The sequence below is a fragment of the Mytilus californianus genome, unplaced genomic scaffold (genome assembly GCF_021869535.1).
Source record: "Mytilus californianus isolate M0D057914Y unplaced genomic scaffold, xbMytCali1.0.p SCAF_2, whole genome shotgun sequence".
Taxonomy (NCBI): domain Eukaryota; kingdom Metazoa; phylum Mollusca; class Bivalvia; order Mytilida; family Mytilidae; genus Mytilus; species Mytilus californianus.
The window spans coordinates 108,637,840-108,664,053 of NW_026262668.1; the positions used below are offsets into that span (position 1 = coordinate 108,637,840).

Consider the following 26,214-nt stretch of genomic DNA (forward strand, 5'->3'; position numbering starts at 1 on the left):
AGGTGAAAAAAATTGGAGGGGGACAATTTTTCTCATTTCAGATTTCAGAAATTAAAAGAAAATTTCTTCAAATATTTTTTTTGGGGGGGTTAATATTCAACAGCATAGTGTATTGCACAAATGCAAAAAAACGGGGTAAAGTTCTGACCTGTATCAAGCGTGAATATTGTGTCCATTTTGGCCCTAACTTTTCAGGGTTGGACATCTGTGTCGTATCCAGCTGCGCTCAGCGAAGCTATTTATTCCCCTTACAGCTGTCAAGCTTTTTGATTTATAATTTTTTTGATTTTTGAATTAATAGGGATAAATATGCCCCAAAAATGTACCTTCTCCTTAGAAATCCAGGAAGAAGTTTGTGCAAGTGGTAGTATGTTTCCTTGGTTGTGAATTTGTTTTAATGCCACATTACATGATTCAAAATTTTTTAGAGCACTTTTGTTATTTGCTTTTACTAGTGACATGAGTAAAAATATATGATGGCCAAAAAAATATATTAAATTCTGTGGCTTACCTCACTGTCATCATCCTAAAAAAGGAATACAAGTTTTTCAAGAAAGGCTCAAATCTTTCCACATTTACTCTCTGACTATTTGGGAAATATGATAATATTTACTTGACTTTTTGTCAAGCCTGCGACTTCTGTCGCCGAAATTATGCTAGACAAAGGGATAGTGATCCGGCAGCAGCAACTGTGGGGGCTACAGTGGTGTTAACTAACTACTTAAAAGCTTAATATTTCAGAAGGTAGAAGACCTGGATGCTTCATACTTTATATATAGATGCCTTATGTTGTGAAGCTTCCATTTGTCATATGTCCATTGTCCTCGACCTCATTTTCATGGTTCAGTGACTACTTGAAAAAAAAAGTTAAGATTTTATGTAAAGTTAATTTCTCTCTTATTATGAGTAATAGGATAACTATATTTAGTATGTGTGTACTTTGCAAGATTCTCATGCCTGTCAGACAATTTTCACTTGACCTCAACCTCATTTTATGGATCAGTGAACAAGGTTAAGTTTTGTGGTCAAATCCATATCTCAGATACTATAAGCAATAGGTCTACGATACTTGTATGGAATGATTGTAAGGTGTACATGTCCAACTGACAGGTGTCATCTGACCTTGACCTCATTTTCATGGTTCAATGGTTAAAGTTAATTTTTTGTGTTTTGGTCTGTTTTCCTAAAATCATATGAAATAGGTCAACTATATTTGGTGTATGTAAATATTTTATGATGTACATGTCAATCTGGTAGGTTTTATTTTACCTTGACCTCATTTTCACAGTTCATTGCTCAATGTTCAGTTTTTATACGACCGCAAAAAAATTTTTGTGGTCGTATATTGGTATGACGTTGGCGTCGTCGTCGTCGTCGTCTGGCGTCGTCCGAAGACACATTGGTTTTCGCACTCTAACTTTAGTTTAAGTGAATGGATCTCTATGAAATTTTACCACAAGGTACAATACCACTAAAGGAAGGTTGGGATTGATTTTGGGGGTTATGGTACCAACAGTAAAGGTAAAAGGGGCCAAAAATAAGCATTTTTGTAACCTCCAGACATAACTTGTGTGTTAGTGTATGGATCTCTCTCTCTCTGACATTGTACCACAAGGTTCCATATCACAAAAGGAATGCTGAGATTGATTTTGGGGGTAATTGCCTCAAAATTTTAGGAATTAGGGGCCAAAAAAGGGGCAAAAAACAAGCATTTTTCTAGTTTCATGACAATAACTTGTGTGTAAATGTATGGATCTTTCTGAAATTGTTCTACAAGGTTCCATATCACAAAGGGAAAGCTGGAATTGAATTTGGGGGTAATTGCCGAAACGTTTAGGAATTGGGGGCCAAAAAGGGGACAAAAATAAGCATTTTTCTAGTTTCCAGACAATAACTTGTGTTCAAGTGTATGGATCTTTCTGAAATTGTACTACAAGGTTCCATATCACAAAGGGAAAGCTGGGTTTGAGTTTGGGGGTAATTGCCATAAACATTTAGGAATTTGGGGCCAAAAAGGGGCCAAGAAACACATTTTTCTAGTTTCCAGACAATAACTTGTGTTCAAGTGTATGGATCTCTCTAAAATTGTACTGCAAGGTACCATACCACAAAGGGAAGGCTGGGATTGAGTTTGGGTGTGATGAATCATAAGGGGGTTCAAAAAATTGGGGGGGGGGGGGATTTTTTTTTTCTCCTTTTTTTTCTTTTTTTCATTTTTTTTTTTTCATTTAAAATTTTCCATATTAAGTTGGTTATTTCTGATTTATATTTAAAAGCAAATAATAATGATATGGTAGGAGATGCACACCAAACAGGATGTGTAAATTATTATATAATAAGTATTGTGCAATAGCAAGAAATTTTCAATTGCACAGTATTGCACAATAGCAAGAAATCTTCAATTGCACAGTATTGCGCAATAGCAAGAAATCTTCAATTGCACAGTGTTGCGCAAAAGCAAGAAATATCCAATAGCACAATATTGCGCAATAGCAAGAAATTGTCAATTGTACAGTATTGCGCAATAGCAAGAAATATTTAATTGCACAGTATTGTGCAAAAGAAGATACTTCGTATAAATTGCTTATTTCTTGACCAATTTCAATGGGGTTTTATTCTTGAATCCTTGGGGTTCTTTAATATGCTGAATCTAACCGTGTATTTAGTTTTTGGATTTTGGGCCCCATTTTTAAATTGGTCCACATTGAGGTCCAAAGGGTCCAAAATTAAACTTTGTTTAATTTCATCAAAAATTGAATTATTGGGGTTCTTTGATATGCCGAATCTAACCGTGTATTTAGATTCTTAATTTTTGGTTCCGTTTTCAAATTGGTCTACATTAAGGTCCAAAGGGTCCAAAATTAAACTTAGTTTGATTTTAACAAAAATTGAATTCTTATGGTTCTTTGATATGCTGAATCTAAACATGTATTTAGATTTTTGATTATGGGCCCAGTTTTCAAGTTGGTCTAAATCGGGGTCCAAAATTAAACTTTGTTTGATTTCAACAAAAATTGAATATATTGGGTTCTTTGATATGCTGAATCTAACCATGTATTTAGATTTTTGATTTTTGGGCCCCGTTATCAACTTTGTCCACATTGAGGTCGAAAGGGTCCAAAATTAAACTTTGTTTGATTTCATCAAAAATTGAATTCTTGGGGTTCTTTGATATGCTGAATCTAACCATGTATTTAGATTTTTGATTTTTGGGCCCCGTTATCAACTTTGTCCACATTGAGGTCGAAAGGGTCCAAAATTAAACTTTGTTTGATTTCATCAAAAATTGAATTCTTGGGGTTCTTTGATATGCTGAATCTAACCATGTATTTAGATTTTGGATATTGGACCATAATAGGTGAATGTCCAATTTAAAATTTTTAAGTTCTTAGACCACATTCATTCTGTGTCAGAAACCTATGCTGTGTCAAATATTTAATCACAATCCAAATGCAAAGCTGTATCAAGCTTGAATGTTGTGTCCATACTTGCCCCAACTGTTCAGGGTTCGACCTCTGCGGTCGTATCAAGCTGCGCCCTGCGGAGCATTTTATTGAGTTTTGGTCTGTTTTATTAAACTATAAGTAATAGGTCAACTATTTTTGGTGTATGGAATAATTGTAAGGTGTATATGTCTGTCTGGCAGGTATCATATAACCTTGACCTCATCTTCATGGTTCATTGGTCAATGTTAAGTTTTCCTGGTTAAGTTTGTTTCTAAGATACTATAAGCAATAGGTCATCTATATTTGGTGTATGGAATGATTGAAAGGGGTACATGTATTTCTGATTTGGTTTATCTGACCTTGCCATAATTTTCTTGGATCACTTTAAGTTTATGTGATACTTGTTGTAAAACTTTATACTTAGGACTATCGACATTAAATCAATGGCCAGTAAAGAAGGCGAGACATTTCAATGAGTGCACTTTTGTCTGCAGAAATGGTGTAATATTAGAATGAGAAATTAAGAGATGACATTTTTACTTTTAGACTATTATTAGTATGTTTTCTTTAAGGTGAAGGAAAGAGTAAAAGAAGAGGCTGAATTTCGCTGTGACCAGATTTCCACCAAGTTATATCAGCATCTAAAGTGTAAGGAAACTTATAAAAATATGTTCTTATGGTCGACAGCAGAATTACCAAAAGGTGCAGATTTTGAAGTAATTGAATACCAAGCAAAGAAGCTGATAATAGAAAGAATAAATACCGAGACCAGAGCCTGGTGTATTAGAGAGAATGTCAATGACATCACTCAAGAATTGTCTAATTTATTTAAAGCAGAGTGTAAACTAATTGATGCACAATGTGAAGAGATTAACAGGACCTTACTTGACATAAGTATGCCTCTGGATGAAGGACTTCATGATTACAGCAATACACCTAATCATAGTAATGATCCACTGTTTACCAAGCATGAGAAAATTGTTCTTGCAGTTACCTCCCCTCTTTGGCTTCCTCTTGTCGTTGGAGCAGGCTTGATAGCACTTCCTTTTGGTGTAGCTGCTGGGGTCAAGGATTTAGTTCAGCAGTCAAAGAAAATAAATGATTATAACTGTAATAAATTAAAATATATGATGGACTGGTGCTCAGAAGTTTTAGAGCAGTACAATAAGGAGGCTATTTTTAAATTAATGGAAGAGACTTATCTTAAAGATTTTAAAATGAAAGTAGATTTTGTCTGTGAGAATGTTATACCACAACAGATAAAAGCAGATGAACAGTTTATTTGTCATATCAAAAATGAACTCCGAACATCATGTGAAATCCGAAAACAATTCCAACCATTAGAGTTTTCCTGCAAGAGCATTCTTGGGAAATTACTTCTGATTAACATGGATTATTTCTCAGGTTATAAATTACCAAAGAAAAATATAAGAGATACCAGAGAAGAAATTGGTAAAGGACAATTTTCAGATGTACATGCAACTGAAGTTCTTATCAAGGATCAGTGGGTTAAAGCTGCTGTGAAGACACTGAGAAAACCTTTGGAGAGGACAGATTCCTATGTACAATTAAGTGAAGTGCAAAATCTAAGGTGAATATTATAGAGAAAATATGAGAAATATGTCTAAATGTCAAACTGATGAAGATCAGATTTTTACTTTGCTCTGTTAGATTTGTTTGTCACTCATGTAAGATCAGTAATTTATCCTATGGGGTCATGTTAAGATGCCCATGCAAATTTCTAATCAACCATTCATTTTAAGTGACACGCTGGCCTTTTAGTACTGCAACCAGATTTCATTTTTAGTTCACCTGGCCGTTGTCGTTAACTTTTACAAAAATCTTCTCCTCTGAAACTACTAGGCTAACTTTAACCAAACTTGGCCACAATCATCATTAGGGTATCTAGTTTAAAAAATGTGTCCCATGACCCGGCCTGCCAACCAAGATGGTTGACATTGCTAAAAATACAACATAAGGGTAAGATGCAAGTTTTGCCTATTATTTTGAAAACCGCTATAAATAGAGAAATTCTGACGGGTCAAAAATGTTCAGAATGTTGAGCTCTACCTTTTGTCTATTGCATCGAAAAAGTCAGACCACTTCTAATAGGAGTTGTTGTCCTTAAATGATGAATTTTTTAAACTTTTTTTGCTATTATCTCGAAAATTATAATAGATGAGACAGAAACTTTAAAAAGCAAAAATGATCAGCAAGACAAGATCTACAAATAAGTCAAACATGCAAAATCGTCAGACATTTCTTATTAAAGTTATTGGCCTATAATGATAATGTTTACCAATTTTTGGCATTTTTGCCTGATATCTTAAAAACTATAATAGATAGATAGAAACAATACAAGCAAAAATGATCAACAAGACAAGGTCTGCAAATAAATCGACATGACCAAAATCGTTAGTCGATACCTTATTGAAGTTATTGCCCTTTAATGACGATTTTCCCCATTATTGCCTATTATATTAAAAATTGTTATTGATAGATAGAAACTAAAAATAGCACAATTGATCAGCAAGACGAAGATCTACAAATGTGTCAAAATGACCTAAATCTTCAGTAGACTTGTTTTGGAGTTATTGCCCTTTAATGATAGTTTTTTACAATTATTTTGCATTTTTTGCATATTTATCTTGAAAACTATAATAGGTAAATAGAAACTTTGAAAAGGAAGAATTATCAGCAAGATAAGATCTACAAATATGTCAGTACTGGGTGCTGTAAACAATTTCGTATAAAATACTAGTGGTTATTCCTCGACTAAAAATAGACATGGAGGGAAATCCCTTTTATTTACATAATTGGTGAAAAAGAATATGTTTTTTGTATCTGATGATAAAAAATAGTTAGTTAACTTTCAAATTAAACAGGTTGAAGATCACAATAATTTAAAAATTCAGATTAAATATACTTGTTTTAAGGGGAGACAACACTGTAAACTTCTTGCTTTTTTAGTAGTGAAAATTGAAAACTTATTTGTAGCTACTGTAGCTCTTTCTGGAGCAGGTGAACATACCCTGAAGCGAGAATTTTTTGAAAGACCAGGTAAAAATCTTTGAAATTCATATACTTTTGATCATCTGAAATGTGCCTGTATCATGCCTACATGGGTATGCACATGACCTGATTTAAGATTTTTCCATGCTGAGATTGGGCTTTTTTTTCATTTTCTCTGAGTAAAACTTTTTTAATATGTTAAAATGACACTTTTTTTTTATTTCATTATAAACTAGAGATAATTCTGATTCCAGTGATATCTAGTTTTATACAAGTATCTTTATTAACAATACCACCACTAAGGGTCACTTATGCATGGTCCCTCAAAATATTAAGATATAGAAAAAAACTTGATTGCACCCATTACTGAAATTTTCAGTTAACTCTGAGTTGTTCTCCTTTAATGCTGATTTTTACTAAAAAAATGGCCATTGTTGGAGATGCAGATGTGCGACACAGGCTCTTTAGAGCCTCTAGCTTAAAACTTTAACGTACTGGAAGAACACACAACTATATTGAATATCAGAGTGGTCACATTTTTGTGAAATTGAGATCAAAGGTCAAACCTCAAATATATCATAAATTCAAACATGAGGAAAAAGTAGCCATTATCCAGAAAAAATTCTTATCCAAAGGATTCGGTTAACTATTCTAAAATGTCAAAATTTAAGCAACAAATATATAACTTATTTACACAAAAAGAACAACATTATGTGATCAAAACACACTTAAAAAACCAGATTATTTACAAAATCACATCGAAACTATCAAATTTAAGTCCTAATAATTGAACTTGATAAATAATTACTTTGAATAATAAAGATGATTGAAAGATATGAAATTTCTGAAGTTAAAAAAAGGTATGTTTTTATTTCTTGATTTTTAACAAAACTTTTCAAATTTTGTCCATTGAAATTTACATACAGTATCTCAATAGTATATTCTTTCCACTCAAATATGAAATACTATTTTTGAATCATACGTCTTCTTGTTTTCAAAGAAAAATGTGTTAAATTTCAAGATAAAAACCTGCCAACTTTAAGTTATCAAATTTTATTCAGGAATGGTATTTTGTTCATGTCTTCAGCATTTTGATGACCCTTGATGATATGTGCATCGAAAGTATTTACAAACAGAGCCTGAAACTGAATAAAACATTTATTTTTTTTTAATTTTAAGGTGACTGCCAAAACCATTATTTGAGGGGTACCCCATAAACAAGCAAAATTACAAAAATTTGTGACCGAAGAAAGTTTTTACGACCAGATGGAAATTAAAATATTGATATTATTCTATCATTTAAAAAATTTCCAGCCCTGTTATATTGATATTTTATTGACTTATATGCAGTTTAAATTGCATGAAATATGAATAAAACAATGACACTTTACTGCTGTGCTGAGTTGAGAAATGTTTATAACTAGGTTGATGCATAAAATTGGACTAATGTCAGAAGTTTATTCAGAAATATTTCACAATTTATCCAACAACAATTTTTAGCTCACCTGACCTGAAAGGTCAAGTGAGCTTTTCTCATCACTTGGCGTCCGTCGTCCGTAAACTTTTACAAAAATCTTCTCCTCTGAAACTACTGGGCCAAATGCACCCAAACTTAAACACAATCATCATTCAAGTATCTAGTTTAAAAAATGTGTCCGATGACCCCGCCAACCTACCAAGATGGCTGCCATGGCTAAAAATAGAACATAGGGGTAAAATGTAGATTTTGGCTTATATCTCTGAAACCAAAGCATTTAGAGCAAATCTGACGGGGGTAAAATTGTTAATCAGGTCAAGATCTATCAGCCCTGAAATTTTCAGATGAATCAGACGACCCGTTGATGGGTTGCTGCCCCTGAATTTGTTATTTTAAGGAAATTTTGCCGTTTTTGGTTATTATCTTGAATATTATTATAGATAGAGATAAACTGTAAACAGCAATAATGTTCAGCAAAGTAAGATCTACAAATCAATCAACATGACCAAAATGGTCAATTGACCCCTTAAGGAGTTATTGCCCTTTATAGTCAATTTTTTACAATTTTCATAAATTTGGTAAATTTTTGTAAATTTTTACAAAATATCTTCCACTGTAACTACTGGGCCAAGTTCATTATAGATAGAGATAATTGTAAGCAGCAAGAATGTTCAGTAAAGTAAGATCTACAAACACATCACCATCACCAAAACACAATTTTGTCATGAATCCATCTGTGTCCTTTGCTTAATATGCACATAGACCAAGGTGAGCGACACAGGCTCTTTAGAGCCTCTAGTTTATATTTTATAAGATTTGATTGGATGCTAAAAGCTCACTTTGGAATGTTTTTAGATCTTACAGGAGCAACACACAAATCTAATGATCTGTTTTAATCAGATGCATGAAGATATATTAAAAGAAATCTGTTAAGCCATTGGAAGCAAGACTGAAAAAGATAATCACTGATGAAAAATAATGACATGCCAAAAAATGGAAATTTATACTGCACTCAAATGTATATGTCTAAGACTGCAAAAAAATCAATACCATCATTTTGATGTGACAATTTTTGCAGGAGTTATGGGACTTTGACTATTTATTGCCTATTTACAGCATTTTGTATATAAAAATAAGAAGATGTGGTATAATTGCCAACGAGACAACTCTCCACAAGAGTACCTTTTCAATGCTTGTCATGTGTTGTTGATCATAATGTACTGCCATTTTGATTTTCTAGGGAGATATATGATATTGACCATTTTGTCTTATTGTTGCATCATGACAGTCTCAGTCCTTTTGTCCAACAGTTTTCAATGTTCCTTGCCATTGCAGAGGGATAAAAATGTTAAAATATGTGAACACCATTTATCTAACACCTGTTTACCTGAAAGCTTAAATTCATGTTTAGTCTTCATAATAATTTGATGTAGTTAAGGGACTTTGACATTTTTGGCATATTGTAGCATAATGAGAACTTGAGAAGACTTTTCCTCTGAGATCATATGTCTGAAAGCTTTCATGCAGAGTGAAATTGCCAGTATTCATGATGTGTAGTTAACCATACTACATTGTATATCATCATTTTGTTGAAACCTTTTCAGCTCAGTGTGAGTTTTTCTCCATCCATCATCTACTAACTTTTACAAAAATCTTCTCATCTAAAAATAATGAGCCAGATTTAACCAAACTTGGCCATAGTCATCATTTGGGTGTCCAGTTTAAAAAAAATGTATCTGATGACCCCACCTGCCAAATAACATGGCCAACATGGCAAAAAAATAGAATATAGGGATAAAATTCAAGTTATGTCTATTTTCTTGAAACTGCTATAGAAAGAGAAAATCTGACATGGAAAAAATGTTGAGAATTTTTAGATCTACCTACTGTCTACTTACATTAAAATTGTCAGAATAATTCTTATAGGAGTTACTGTCCTTAGATGTCAAAATTTTACCATTAAATAGGCAAAAAAGATCAACAAGACAAGATCTACAAATAATGCAACTTGGCACTAAGGTCCAAAGGGTCCAAAATTAAACTTTGTTTGATTTCAACAAAAAATAAATTCTTGGGGTTCTTTGATATGCTGAATCTAACTGTATTTGATTTTTTTGGGGGGGGGCCTGGTTTTCAAATTGGTCAACTTTAGGTCCAAAAGGTCCAAAATTGAACTAAGTTTGATTTTAAGAAAAATTGAATTCTTTGGGGTTCTTTGATATGCTGAATCTAAACACGTATCTAGATTTTTTGTTTTGGGCCCAGTTTTTAAGTTGGTCAAAATTGTGGTCCAAAATCAAACTTTGTTTGATTTTAACAAAAATTGAACATATGGGGTTAATTGATATGCTGAATCTAACCGTGTATTTTGATATTGGATTTAGGCCACCTTTATCAAATTGGTCCACATGACATTCATGAAGGTCCAAAGAGTCCAAAATTAAACTTTGTTTGATTTCATCAAAAATTGAATTCTTTGGTTTTTTTGATATGCTGAATCTAAGCATGTATATAAATTTATTGATATTGGACCGTAATAGGTAAATGTTCAATTTCAACATTTTTAAGTTCTTAGACCACATTCTTTCTGTGCCAGAAACCTATGCTGTATCAAATATTTAATCACAATCCAAATTCAGAGCTGTATCAAGCTTGAATGTTGTGTCCATACTTGCCCCAACTGTCAGTGTTTGACCTCTGCTGTTGTATCAACCTGCGCCATGCAGAGCATTTAATTTCAAAAGTTTTGGGAATTTGACCATTTTTACCTATAATGTAGCATGGCAATTTGTGAAGACTTCTTCTTTGAGACTGTTTTCCCAAACTTTTATTCTGGGTATGACTGATTTTATCATATTAAGTGAACCATGCAATACCTCTATTTTGATTTTTTAAATTTTTGCAAGAATATTGAGCATGTTTAACATACTGTAGTGGATTGACAGTTGCAGACCTTTTGTCCAACAGCTTTTATAATCACTAGGATTGCTAGTCATCATGAGTTGTTGGCCATACTGTATAAACATTTTGATTTGATGAATTTTACAGGTGTTATGGGAATATTTTGTTGAATTTAACTTATTATTGCATGCTAGAACCATATTTGAATGATTTTGATGTGACAGCTTTTTTATGAGTATGGTGATTTTTATTTTGGAGGTGATTATGATGTAATTTCTTTATCATTAAACGATTTATTAAATATACTAGGTAATGTTTCATCATGTTTTTCATGTCTTCCACTATTCTTTAGTCCATTTTTAAGACTATTAAATTACAATATGTCAAGTAAGGAACTGGTGTTGATGGCAGATCTTTGATAGTCTCTATAAAAGTAGTAGACCGAGTTTGAGAGTCTTAAATGACCAAATTAGTTCAAATTTTTAACATGAACTAATTGAATCGACTGAAGTAGACACTTAAGTGTTTGAAAAATGTCAAAAATGTTTCATCAGATGAACTTCAAATTTTAGGCCGAATTTAGCCCTTACCATACCTTCTCTTTTATTCAAAACTTTTATAAACCCATACTGATTTAGAGATTGACATTTTGTTAAACACCTGTCTGTTTTTGAGAATGTTTGTTGTCCATTGTTTTTATATAGTTGGGTTGCTGTCTCATTAATGTACATGTATACCCCCCCTTATCTTTTAATTCATATCAAGATATAAACAAGTGTCTAAACCATATTATTGTGTCCTTTAAATATTATGGGTTAATGAATTGATGAGAAATTTCATCTTGTAATTCACAGAAAACTTAATCATCCAAACATAGTTGAATTATTTGGTGTGTCATACAGACTTGGGAGTCAAAGTAAAAAGTTTCTTCAGATTTATATGGAATACTGTGATGGCAGCTTAGAAAACATTGTATACAGGAAAAGAGATCCACCACCATGCTTCAAGTTCAAGGACGTGTCATTGTGTAAAGCATCATGGGAGTTTTATCTAAAGATGATGTGTGGTGTATGTAACGGATTAATTCATGTCCATTACATGGGATTTGTCCATAGAGATCTCAAGCTAGCTAATATTTTGGTAAGGTTCAAATCTTTTATTTGGTATCTTGGTAAATCTAAAACATTTACTTTATATGCTATATATGTTTCAATATAAAAATAAGGAGATGTGGTATGATTGCCAATGAGACAACTATCTAATAGAGTCCAAATAAAAACAATCATAAGTCACACTATGGCTTCAACAATGAGTTTAACCCACACCTAGAAGCCAGCTTTAAAAGATCTAGACATGATAAAATGTGAAACAATTCAAATGAAAATACAAATTGTATAAAAACGGCAACTGTCAAATTAAATAAAACTGCAAAATTGCATGGAACTTCTATGACATGTCAGCTAAAACCATCTTTCAAAAAATGTAGAATATTTTTGGAAACGCAAGTTATCTGTTTGGTTGATGAGTTGTTTTACTGATTGTGTTTGATGGGAGTGTATATTCCATTATTCACATCAACATCCTAAAACTGAAATTTCAAAGTGACTGTTTTTTTTTTCCCAGGTGAAAGATGGTGAAGCAAAGATTGCAGATATTGGTTTAGCTAAAGAGGCAGAGGACATCTTGGGAACAGTCACTGGGACACCAACTACAATGGCACCTGAGGTCCTTCAGGGAAAAATGTATGGGATAGAAGCTGACATATTTAGTTTAGGGATAATTTTATGGGAAATGTGGTATGCACGTCCAGGTTATACGCACCCAGTTGGTGTAGAGTCAGATGGATATCAGTTTATAGCTAAAAATTTAAATGAATTGAGTAAATATGTAATCAATGGTACTAGACCAGAGTTGGAGACTAAATATAGACCTCATAACAAATTGCAATTTCTGATGAAGAAATGTTGGGATCTCAGTATTGTTAATCGTCCATTAGCGACAGAAGTACTTAGTAAACTTTCAGAGATGAAATCTTGATTTAGTTCTATGTGTAATATTTGGTTTTGTCTTGCCTGCAAAGAATGTCCTTGAACTTATAGACATAGGGATCCTATTCCACCAGCAGCCACAGCATAAACTATTTGTATAAACCTTTAAATTTCGAAAGGTAGAATAGCTTGATAATTTATATCTTGTAAACATATACCTCATGGTCTGAAGTTGGTATAGAGTAATTGTTAGGTAAACATGTCTATCTGACAGGCATCACATTCATCTGACTTTGACCTGTTTAGATGGGACAGTACAAAGTCATTGAAATATTTCATAGTTTTTTTTTGGCCCCGTCTGTATTTTGTCACAGAATGCAAGACATAGGAATTACAATTCAGCCACAGCAGCGATTGCATAAACTATTTGTATAAAGCTTTACATTTCAGAAGGTAGAAGACCTGGATACTTCATACCTAACAGTCTGCACAGTTAGCCACTAGATGCCCCAGACTAGTAAAATTTTATTCGGGCTAGTAAGTATTTGCAAAAGTTTGTTTAGACACATAAGAAAAATGTCGGAATATTGGTCTTCAGACTAGTAATTGGAAAAGATTTTGGTGCAGACTGACCTTGTATGCAGATGCCTTATGTTACAAAGTTTCCGTCTGTCATATGTCTATTGTCCTTGACCTCATTTTCATGGTTCAGCAACTACTTGAAAAAAATTTATTGTTTTTTTAGTCCTGTAAAATACTCACTTATAATGAGTAATAGAATAACTTTATTTTGTATTCAGGATCTTTGCAAGGTCTATATGTCTGTCATACAGGGTTTATCTGACCTAGAACTAATTTCATGGATCAGTGGTCTAGGTTAAGTTTTCATGGTTGAAGTTTGTATCTCAGATATTATAAGCAATAGGTCAGCTATATTTGAAGTGTGAAATGATTGTTAGGTCAGACTGTCAGGTTTTATTTGACCTTGATCTCATTTTTATGGTTCATTGGTCAATGATAAGCTTTTGGTGTTTGGTCTGTTTCACAGATACTAAAAGCAATAGATCAGCTGTATTTGGTTAAAGGAATGATTGTAAGGTGTACATGTCTGTCTGGCCGGTTTCATCTGACCTTGACCTTTTAATGTTTCATTGGACAACATTAAGTGTTTCCAGTTTGGTCTATTCAAGGAGGTTATATGAGAAGGAGAGTGAACACTCTGCTTGAGATAAAATTAGCATCCTCAGGATAGCAATTCGATCAGAGGAAAATGATAAAAATATAAAGAAACCGACATGTTTATCACCCACTTGATATGGTCCTCTGATGTACCAGGCTGTTACCGCAAACAGTCCGTGTGATTAGGAGGATCGCTAATGTCACGTGATTGTAATCGGTGAGTGGGTCATCAAAATACAGGTGTACTTATTGTTACTAATAAGTTTTAATGTGTTTTATTGTGCAATATCAGTTGACGCGAAATTCGAAAGTATATCGTCTAACTACGGTGAAAATCGGCTAAGAAATGACAAAGTTATGAGGGTGTAAAGAAAGAAATTTAAGAATGCAATTTCTATTGAACCCCACCTTGCTTCAAACAAAGATTTTCGCTTCACCTGTATGATGCTGCCCATGATAACTAGTAGGTAATATCATAGAAAATAGAGGAATATGTGAGGCGCTTTCCTTATGGTGACCGGCTGCGACTGGAGCGAATATTTGTAATTGAAACGAAGAGAAATTTATCGAGAGCCAGCGAAAAGTTTGTTTCTCATTGCATTGGGCTGTAGATAGAACGGTAAAAGCAACTCAGGTCTACTGAGTCGTTCGTCCTGCAGAGGCAGAATCTTTCTGGGTCAAATTCTTTTTCGAGCTCCAACACTTAGGCATCGCTTATACATTTTGTGTAAATACATCGTCGACCATGATCAAATGATGACTGAAATACGTCAACAGAAAACATCTGGTGTGTATTTTTTGATAGTCTAGGATCCTTGCCAAACCTTCATATCTTGTTAGTATACATGATCTCAGCCTTATTTTGTAAAATCACGGTCAGTTTATAACACTCCGGGTGTTTCCGTTCTTACTCGGATGTGTAATTAGGACAAAGTCTCCCTCTGCTACCGAATCGATCTTAACTAATTAGCATCCACTTATAAAAAAGGCGGTAACATTTCATGTGTAATTAGCGTCTTTCGTCCTCTCTCCTTCTCATATAACCTCCTTGGTCTATTTATGAGATACTATAAGCAATATGGCCATTATATTTGGTGAATGGAATAATTGTAAGGTAAACATGGCAGATCTGGCATATTTAATCTGACCTTTATCTCATTTTCATGATTCATTGGTCAAAGTTGAGTGTTCATAGTTTATGTTAATCAGACACTATAAGCAATAGGTCAACTATAATTGGTGTATGGAATAATTGTAAGGTGAACATGTCTGTGTGGTAGAGTTCTTTCGACATTGACATCATTTTCATGGTTCATTAGTCAATGTTAAGTTTTCATGGTTATTTCTGTTTCCTAGATATTATAAGCAATAGGTCAACTGTATTCAGTGTATTGAATGATTGCACAGTGTTCATTTTGTCTAGCAGAGTTCATCTGACTGTAACCTCATTTTTATGGTTCAATGTTCAATTTTCGTAATTAGGTCTGTTTCTCAGATACTATAAGTACCGGTTATAGTCTCACTATATTCGATGTTTGGTATGAAATTCAATCATGATTAGTAAGGCAGGCAAGATATTTCAGTGTGTGCACTCTTGTTTATTAGATATGCCAACCAAAATTTTTTTTATTTTTAGGTACTGATCTTCAATCTAAGATGATTCTTAAAACAAAAGTGTAAACTGATTTTTCTTAAGGGGAAGTTACTTTTTATATATTATATTTTGAAATAAATTTTAGAAGGAAGTTACATTTTATATTATATTTTGTTAATTAAATTGTAAACCATGCACACACACACATTTCAAGACCATGTTTTTTGTTGATTGTTTATGATTATGTTGAACTTGACTACCCAGTATGATGCCTTCATTATTCTGGTCAACCATTTTCAAACCATCAGAACTTTTAAGAAAAAAGCAGTTTTCAATCACATTTTGATTAAAATAACATAGTTCACAGACCTTACTCAAAACAAACAAACTGTGGCATGATACATCTTTCTATGATTTGTATGAACATATTTCTTTTTATGTTAAGTATATTATATCTCTACAATTTCATGGTAAGATTATCAATTAATGGTAAAATAAGTTGATTTCATATTTTTTGCCACTACAAAACATATATTTGATATTCAGATGATGGAAATAAAACATGAATACAAATAATTATAAAATTTAAAAATATTATACATTTATTTTCTCTTTAGATGACAAATTTGAAAAGATATTGATATACTTTAAAACTACTATTTTGGACACAAAACATACTTCTTTTATTGTACAGGTTCACAGAATATGCTTTTGCTAGCAGACCTTTTTAATGTAATACAAACTTTAATGGCTATTACTGTGACTTGACTGTAAGTGTTGCTCTTCACCTATTGCAACTTATTCAAAATTCTGACCAAATTGCAATTTGTTTTATAAAACCAAACTGTTCAACTGGTCAGAAATTTGAACAAACTGCTGTGGAAAACCACAGTCAAGTCATGAAAGTGCAAGGTGATAAAATAAAGCATACTTACAATCCTATAAGACTTTAATTCCACTTCAATGTAATTATGAAAAATCAGTCTAACAATTTGTATAGAAATTTTATTGTTATTGTCATGCTAAAGGTGATGGGTAGTAATTTTGAATTGCTATAAAAATGTCCAAACTAAGCTTTCATACAATTTTTCTTTTGAAAAGTCTTCTATATTCATAAGAATCAGACATCATTTGAATTAAAACATTTTATAGAGGACTTAAAATTAAACTTTGAGGCACTGCATATTTTACAAATGTTTTATCAGATTTAATGTTTGCGTATTGAACTTTGTATTGAATTTACTAACACGTAAAAGCTTCGGAGAATAATAAAATCATTGCAAATAATCCTGAATTTGCAATGTTTTCTTTCAAAGCTCAAAGAGAGAAAATAAACTTGAACAACCAGCAAGGAAGGCTATATTGAACTATTGAAATTTTTTTTTTTCTTTCTGCTTTGTATAATAACTCCTTCCAATATTTTGGAAAATCATTAATCTCAGACTACATTGAATCAAACCATTTTTCAACTTTTGTTTAAGAAAGGTGCTAGAGTACTTTCAGTTTCAGTTACAAATGTACACTTCTGTATTCTCTACATTACCAAAAATCTGTTACTAGTAATTAATAGACTTCTGACATTATGTATATTAAGATACTTACTACATGTATTGAAGCATATTTTATAATTAATTATCTAATATATTATTAAATTATCTACGCATATTGTTTAAATATTTACACATGTTATACATCTGTTTGATACTATTTTTAATTTTTTGTCGAGCCTGCGACTTTTGTCGCAGAAAGCTCGACATAGGGATAGTGATCCGGCGGCGGCGTTAGCTAACTTTTTAAAAGCTTTATATTTTAGAAGGTGGAAGACCTGGATGCTTCATACTTTGTATATAGATGCCTCATATTACGAAGTTTCCGTCAGTCACATGTCCAATGTCCTTGACCTCATTTTCATGGTTCAGTGACTACTTGAAAAAAAAGTTAAGATTTTTTGTAACGTTAAATTCTCTCTTATTATAAGTAATAGGATAACTATATTTGGTATGTGCGTACCATACAAGGTCCTCATGCCCGTTGGAAAGTTTTCACTTGACCTAGACCTCATTTCATGGGTCAGTGAACAAGGTTAAGTGTTGGTGGTCCATATTTCAGATAGTATAAGCAATAGGTCTAGTATATTCGGTGTATGGAAGGACTGTAAGGTGTACATGTCCAACTGGCAGGTGTCATCTGACCTTGACCTCATTTTCATGGTTCAGTGGTTATAGTTAAGTTTTTGTGTTTTGGTCTGTTTTTCTTATACTGTATGCAATAGGTCTACTATATTTGGTGTATGGAATGATTGTAAGGTGTACATGTCTAGCTGGCAGGTTTCATCTGACCTTGACCTCATTTTCATGGTTCAGTGGTCAAAGTTAATTTTTTGAGTTTTGGTCTTTTTTTCTAATACTATATGCAATAGGTCAACTATATTTGGTATATGGAAATATTTTATGATCTATATGTCTGTCGCACAGGTTTAATTTGACCTTGACCTCATTTTCACGGTTCATTGCTCAGTGTTAAGTTTTTGTGTTATGGTTTGTTTTTCTTAAACTATAAGCAATAGGTCAACTATATTTGTTGTATGGAAGAATTGTTAGCTGTACATGTCTGCCTGGCATGGTTCATCTGACCTTGACCTCATTTTCATGGTTCATTGGTGAATGTTTAGTTTTTTGGTTAATGTTAAGTTTATGTGACAGTTGTTATAAAGCTTTATATTTAGGACTATCAACATAATATCAATGATTAATAAAGAAGGCGAGACATTTCAGCGTGTGCACTCTTGTATGTATGACTGACTTAAATAAAATATTAGAAAATAGTTTATTCTGTTTATGTCTGGCCTGTGATGAGTGTTGGGGATCTAGATAATGGTATGTGTTGCTTTTTCTGGAAACCTTGTCTGCACCAAATGCTGTTTTCTGATCAATTTAAAAATAAAGAGATGTGGTATGATTGCCAATGAGACAACTATCCACCAAAGTTCATATGAAGTGGATGTAAGCAATTATAGGCAACCATATGGCCTTCAACAATGAGAAAAACACATACCATATAGTCGGCTATAAATGCTGCCCCCCCCCCCCCCCTTTAGAAAATATGAAACAATTCAATTGAGAAAACTAGTAGCCTAATTTATAACAAAACAATTTACGAAAAAACAAATATGACAGATATGAACCAATGACAACCATTGAACTATTCCTGAATTGGGACAAGCACTTAAAGAATGTAGCATGGTTAAACTTGTTTGTGAGCCCTCAACCTTCCCCTAACCTGGGACAGTGGTATAAAAGGCCGTTCATGACAAAAACCCAATAAAGTAACACGTTAACATTTAACGTGAAGATACAGTTTTAACTTGTTAAGAAATCAATATATTTAACGCATTAAACTTTGCATTGATTAAGTTTGAGATCTAACTCATAAGTGAAAAAAGACATTTATCGCAATAAAATACCTGTCGCACTTGCCACATATGTAATTATAAATCACATTTAACGCGTTTAATTCAACACTATTACTTTACATTATTTTAATGAGTTAAAACATCACTTAACGCGTTAAAACTTTGCTTAACTAGATAAACCTATAAGTCATTTTTAACTACTACGGCATTCAATCTACATTTGATCCCGTTGACTCTACTTTTAGCGCATAAGGGTTGCTTTTAACGCATGTTAGTTGTTTTTAACACATTAACATTGCTTTTAACGTGTTAAAGTTGCTTTTAACTTGTTACTTGCTTTTAGCGCGTTAACGTTGCTTTTAACACGTTAAATTTATCTTTAAGGCGATAAATTTATTTTTAACACGTTGAAACTACTTTTAAAATGATATATTAATAATAAAAAATTACCTTATTTTAACTAGTTAAACCTTCTTTTAACGCGGTAATTGTTGTTTTAATGCAATAAGTAATTAATGACAATAATATTCGAATCTGAAATTTTTAAATATTATCGAGTTAATTGACGAAGATATGACACATGCGGCCAAAGGGGTTAACTAATCAGATCGATACAAAGCAGAGAAACATCTAACAAAAGCACATGGCAGGGTATATATACATCCATAACAACAACAAAAAACACAAAATATAGATCTGTGAGTACTCGCAGTTACTGACAGCTAGTTCAAAGCCAATAACTAATAAAAAAAATCATGTATCTTGGACTAAAATATCTATCAGTACACATCCAACATCCAATGGATTTAGTGTAAAGACGTCATTAATTGTCGGAGAAAAACATGACCTTGTGCAATGCCAAAACATAGGTATCAACAGAATGAAGTACTCTGAAAGTGCATATGTGTATAAAAACAATATTTAGTATGGTTTTAAATCCATTTCAAAATACCAGAAGAAAGCAGTCTTCTAGTTTGATTATGCCAACCTTTGCAGGATATTCTCCATATTGGTGTCTGAAGGTGAAAGTATGATACGTTCCTTTTTTTGCCTCTTGAATTTGGAAATCAAAAAGTACTATAAAACTATCAAATGACATCATTAAGAAGTTCACAAGACATCAATCAGTCTGGCAGATATCATAATTAATATGTTTGAAATGTGTCTTATTATGGCTTCAAATTCGTGCAATTCACGCAAATCTGTAGAATCAGCCTTAACCAACTCATTGGGATCTTGCAATAATACATAACTATGAGCATGGGCTTTACACAAAATTGAGATATTTTGCTACAGGATGTATCTTACAAAGATTCCAATGTTGGTAAAATATCTTTTGATGTACAGCCTTGGCTCATAATTTATTTTACCAAACCTTTTGTGTAAATCAGTAAGTTCAGATAATATGTGTCAATTTCGAGGAGTTTTTGACATCACTGTGACAACACAATTAGATATCCTTAACTGAAGTGTCCTATTCATTTATCATCTGATTTAATATAATTATTGAAGGATTGCCGAATTTAACTATTTAGAGGTTTGGAGATTAATTTTAAAAAACTAGAGGCTCTCAAGAGCCTGTGTCGCTCACCTGACTCTACTTTGGTTTTACAAATCATGTAAAGATAGATAAAAATCATAACAGATACCCAAATAATGATTGAGGCCAAATTTGGATTAATATTGGTCCCGTTATTTAATAAAATATCCTGGTGGCCATCTTGAACAGTAAATTGGCAACAAAGTAGCAACACTTGGTCAGCACCTCATAAGGAACATTCATGCCATGTTTGGTTTCATTCCATTCAGTGGTACTCTAAAAGAAGACTTTTGTATGTATTTCCGATAGGGTCCTATGTTAAACTAAGTCCCCCCCCCTGGCAGCCATCTTGGATGATGGATGGGCTGCAAAGTAACAACACTTGGTCAGCACCTCATAAGGAACATTCATGCCATGTTTGGTTCCATTCCATTCAGTGGTTAATTAAAAGAAAACATTTGTATGTATTCCCCATAAGGTCCTCTGTTAAACTAAGTCCCCTGCTGTCGGCCATCTTGGATGATGGACCGACTGCAAAGTAACAACACTTGGTCAGCACCTCATAAGGAACATTCATGCCATGTTTGGTTTCATGCCATTCAGTGGTTCTCTAAAAGAAGACATTTGTATGTATTTCCCATAAGGTCCTATGTTAAACTAAGTACCCCGCTGGCGGCCATCTTGGATGATGGATCGGCTGCAAAGAAACAACACTTGGTCAACACCTCATAAGGAACATTCATGCCATATTTGGTTTCATTCCATTCAGTGGTTCTCTAAAAGAAGACAATTGTATGTATTTCCCATAGGGTCCTAAGTAAAACTAAGTCCCCGCTTGCTGCCATCTTGGATGATGGATTGACTGCAAAGTAACAACACTTGGTCAGCACCTCATAAGGAACATTCATGCCATGTTTGGTTCCATTCCATTCAGTGGTTTTCTAAAAGAAGACATTTGTATGTATTTTCCATAGGGTCCTATGTTAAACTAAGTCCCCCGCTGCTGGCCATCTTGGATGATGGACCGACTGCAAAGTAACAACATTTGGTCAGCACCTCATAAGGAACATTCATGCCATGTTTGGTTCCATTCCATTCAGTGGTTCTCTAAAAGAAGACATTTGTATGTATTTCCGATAGGGTCCTATGTTAAACTAAGTCCCCCGCTGGCGGCCATCTTGGATGATGGATCGGCTGCAAAGTAACAACATTTGATCGGCACCTCATAAGGAACATTCATGGCATGTTTGGTTTCATTCCATTTAGTGGTTCTCTAAAAGATGACGACATTTGTATGTATTTTCCATAGGGTCCTATGTTAAACTAAGTCTCCTGCTGGCGGCCATCTTGGATGATGGATTGGCTGCAAAGTAACAACATTTGATCGGCACCTCATAAGGAACAGTCATGCTATGTTTGGTTTCATTCCATTCAGTGGTTCTCTAAAAGAAGACATTTGTATGTATTTCCCATAGGGTCCTTAAACTAAGTCCCCCGTTGGCGGCCACCTTGGATGATGGACCGACTGCAAAGTAACAACACTTGGTCAGCACCTCATAAGGAACATTCATGCCATGTTTTGTTTCATTCCATTCAGTGGTTCTCTAAAAGAAGACAATTGTATGTATTTCCCATAGGGTCCTATGTTAAACTAAGTCCCCAGCTGGCTGCCATCTTGGATGATGGACCGACTGCAAAGTAACAACACAAGTTCAGCACCTCGTAAGAAACATTCATGCCATGTTTGGTTTCATTCCATTCAGTGGTTTTCTAAAAGAAGACATTTGTATGTATTTCACATAAGGTCCTCTGTTAAACTAAGCCCCCCGCTGTCGGCCATCTTGGATGATGGACCGACTGCAAAGTAACAACACTTGGTCAGCACCTCATAAGGAACAATCATGCCATGTTTGGTTCCATTCCATTCAGTGGTTCTCTAAAAGAAGACATTTGTATGTATTTCCCATAGGGTCCTATGTTAAACTAAGTCCCCCCTGGCTGCCATCTTGGATGATGGACCGACTGCAAAGTAACAACACATGGTCAGCACCTCGTAAGGAACATTCATGCCATGTTTGGTTCCATTCCATTCAGTGGTTTTCTAAAAGAAGACATTTGTATGTATTTCCCGTAAGGTCCTCTGTTAAACTAAGTCCCCCGCTGTCGGCCATCTTGGATGATGGATGGGCTGCAAAGTAACAACACTTGGTCAGCACCTCATAAGGAACATTCATGCCATGTTTGGTTCCATTCCATTCAGTGGTTCTCTAAAAGAAGACATTTGTATGTATTTCCCATAAGGTCCTATGTTAAACTAAGTCCGCCGCTGGCGGTCATCTTGGATGATGGATTGACTGCAAAGTAACAACATTTGGTCAGCACCTCATAAGGAACATTCATGCCATGTTTGGTTTCATTCCATTCAGTGGTTCTCTAAAAGAAGACATTTGTATGTATTTACCATAGGGTCCTATGTTAAACTAAGTCCCCCACTAGCGGCCACCTTGGATGATGGATCGGCTGCAAAGTAACAACAATTGGTCAACACCTCATAAGGAACATGCATGCCATGTTTTGTTTCATTCCATTCAGTGGTTCTCTAAAAGAAGACATTTGTATGTATTTCCCATAGGGTCCTTAAACTAAGTCCCCCGCTGGCGGCCACCTTGAATGATGGACCGACTGCAAAGTAACAACACTTGGTCAGCACCTGGTAAGGAACATTCATGTCATGTTTAGTTTCATTCCATTCACTGGTTCTCTAAAAGAAGACATTTGTATGTATTTCCCATAGGGTCCTATGTTAAATTAAGTCCCCCGCTGGCGGCCATCTTGGATGATGGATCGACTACAAAGTAACAACACTTGGTCAGCACCTCATAAAGAACTTTCATGCTATGTTTGGTTTCATTCCATTCAGTGGTTCTCTAGAAGAAGTTCAAAATGTAAAAAGTTAACGACGACGACGATGGACGACGATGGACGACGACGGACGACGACGGACGCCAAGTGATTAGAAAAGCTCACTTGGCCCTTTGGGCCAGGTGAGCTAAAAAACATATTTACACACGCAATGAAATATAATCATATATTTTATTGACCTAAAATGATAATATAACTTTCAAGTAAAAACTAACACAAGCAGGAATTTATTATTAGTATAAAATGCAGCACTGTTAATAGGAAGAATTGTTATAGCTTGTCATACAAACATGCACAGAAAGAAGCAAAAGTTAATAGGTTTAAACTATTAACACATGGTAATAAACGTAAGAATAAGATATTTTGTTAACTTATAATTAGAATTTATAAAAAATTTAATTCTCTCATTATCCTAATGAATCAAATTAATTTAATATATTCTCTAAAAAATCGTGATTTGTTAGCGTTAGTTTTTAGCGTTAAAAGAAAGGTTTAAAATTCAGAATTACAGAAATAACATATAGGAGAGATAATATTATAATTTATTCTCTTCAGATAATCTTTAGCAGGAAAAGAATAAATTCATTTTCAGCATAAACATGTCAATTTCAATTTTCAATTATATATTTTTTTCAATTTATCAATTTACAATTTATGTTAATAGAGTTTTTTTTCTTTTCTTTTTTTTCTGATCTTATATGAAATTAAAATCTCTAGTTAAACTATATCAATGTTTTGTTTTATCTTGTCCTTAATTTAAACAGTAGTTTAACAAAATATCATGAGACAAAATAAAATATGTAAATATATTTTTGTACCCAACTTTTCTTCATGTTTATTTCAAATTTTATCAGCTGAATTGATTAATTACTTGCTAAACTTACACAAATACATTCGGCGCGGGACGTTTGCGCTTTTCCATAGGATATTTGCGCATTTTCTTATGAACATATGCGCTTCAATTTATAGGACATTTGCGCTTTTTAAAAAGGACATTTGTGTTTTTTATATAGGACATTTGCACTTTTACTAGATTTGGTTCTTATGACTTCCCTTCTCTTTTATCAGGGCTTGGGACCGGTAGGTTTAAAGTCATAGTTTTCTTTATGGTTAAAAATTAAATAGTCATTTCATCACCCATTCATTTCATAGCACATTCGTGTTTAAAAGTCATTTCATAGCACAATGATATAGTTATATATATCTAAAGTAAACATTCTAAAGACACAAAAGACATAAAGACATGTATAGTCATCACCAGGCAGTTTTCACTTGATATCTGAAGCCCAAGGAATGAACACTTTTAGCTCATGTAATCTGTCTTGATTGGTATTTCGCCCACATATTTTGGTATTTTGACTGAGGTGCCTGTTCATCAATATAATGAATTAGTTCTAATGTAATTAATCGACTGTTCTTCAATGATAAAAATCTGTTGTGACATATACATTTTTCCCTTTACTAGTCTCTTTAACTTTAAACTTTATGTTTAAGACTGTGTCAATGTGAACTAGCTAATGACAAATATAAGTTGAATTTATTTACGTAATGATTACAACTCATTAAAATTGCAGGTAGCACCTATAGGTAAAAAGCACAAATGTCCGGTCAATTTAATACAGGTGTATCAAAATTTAAAGCACAAATGTCTATAGTGTTTGGAGCGCAAATGTCCTTTTGTGATACAGGTCAGGTTAAAAAGCGCAAATGTCCTGTGCCCAATACATTACTATCAACACAATTCCCAATTGTCCAACATTTAAACTTTTGTCTCACAAACATCTTTCTATTGCTCCATATAATTTTTTACTTTTTTTCCTGTTACATGTATTTTAAAAGTGAGACAACCAGGAAGACCCCCTAAAAAACTGGTCAAGGACTCAAAAGGTTTCAATATTTATGGTTTATAAGTTGAAAGGCCATATAAATAAAAAAAAATATGTTGGTCATGTGTTGCCTTCTAAAAACAATATAAGCAGAAAAGGCCAATGTCCATGTTTTGTTATAGGAAACCACCCCAAAAGCTAAGTTCTCAAAATCAAAATAACAGGCGCACAACTACCTGTCCCGTAGAAAAAAAATCTTGTCAATCACATTTTCTACATAAGAAAATGCCTGTACCAAGTCAGGAATATGACAGTTGTTGTCCATTCGTTTGATGTGTTTGTGCTTTTGATTTTGCCATTTGATTAAGGACTTTCCGTTTTGAATTTTCCTTGGAGTTCAGTATTTTTGTGATTTCTCTTTTTCCATACTTTTTAAAGAGATGCAGATTAACAAACTGATATAAGCAGAAATGACTTTGTCCATGTTTTGGTATGGAAAATCCTAAAATTGTTGGAGTTCATAAAGCATGCTATACTGACCCACTATAACCTACTGTAAGCAACTTATTTTGCACTTATGTCTATCTCAGAATACAGTATTAGTCATGTAATTTTCTGTGTGTGCATCGGCATTGTTAATATAACTCACGCTAAACATGCCATCAACCTAGGTTCATACAGATATTGATGCTAAAAGAAACCCCTTCTCCTTTGAAAACATGAACTGACAATGTTTCTGTTCCATACAAAACTTACCACTTTAGAACTGTGTTTAAACATCGGAGCTTCTTTGAAGTGCGGCCTATTATCTTTTAGTTTTGTCTTTATATTGTTCCAAACTTTATCATCCTCCTCGACAGGAACTTGATCCCATTTATAACAAACAAATTTTCCACATCTTTTGGACTTATATCTCA

General features: G+C 33.6%; 1 protein-coding gene across 2 annotated transcripts in view; it reads left to right on the forward strand.

Moving 5' to 3' along the window:
- LOC127730722 (uncharacterized) overlaps positions 1-18,422 on the forward strand; it is a 43,810-nt gene extending 25,388 nt beyond the window's left edge. For both annotated transcript variants that reach the window (XM_052239239.1, XM_052239238.1), the window contains 3 exons: positions 4,019-5,037; positions 11,691-11,976; positions 12,460-18,422. In XM_052239239.1, coding sequence (XP_052095199.1) covers positions 4,019-5,037; positions 11,691-11,976; positions 12,460-12,873 — 1,719 coding nt within the window. In that variant the 3' untranslated portion in view covers positions 12,874-18,422. The remainder of the gene's footprint in view (positions 1-4,018; positions 5,038-11,690; positions 11,977-12,459) is intronic.
- The last annotated feature ends 7,792 nt before the right edge of the window (positions 18,423-26,214 follow it).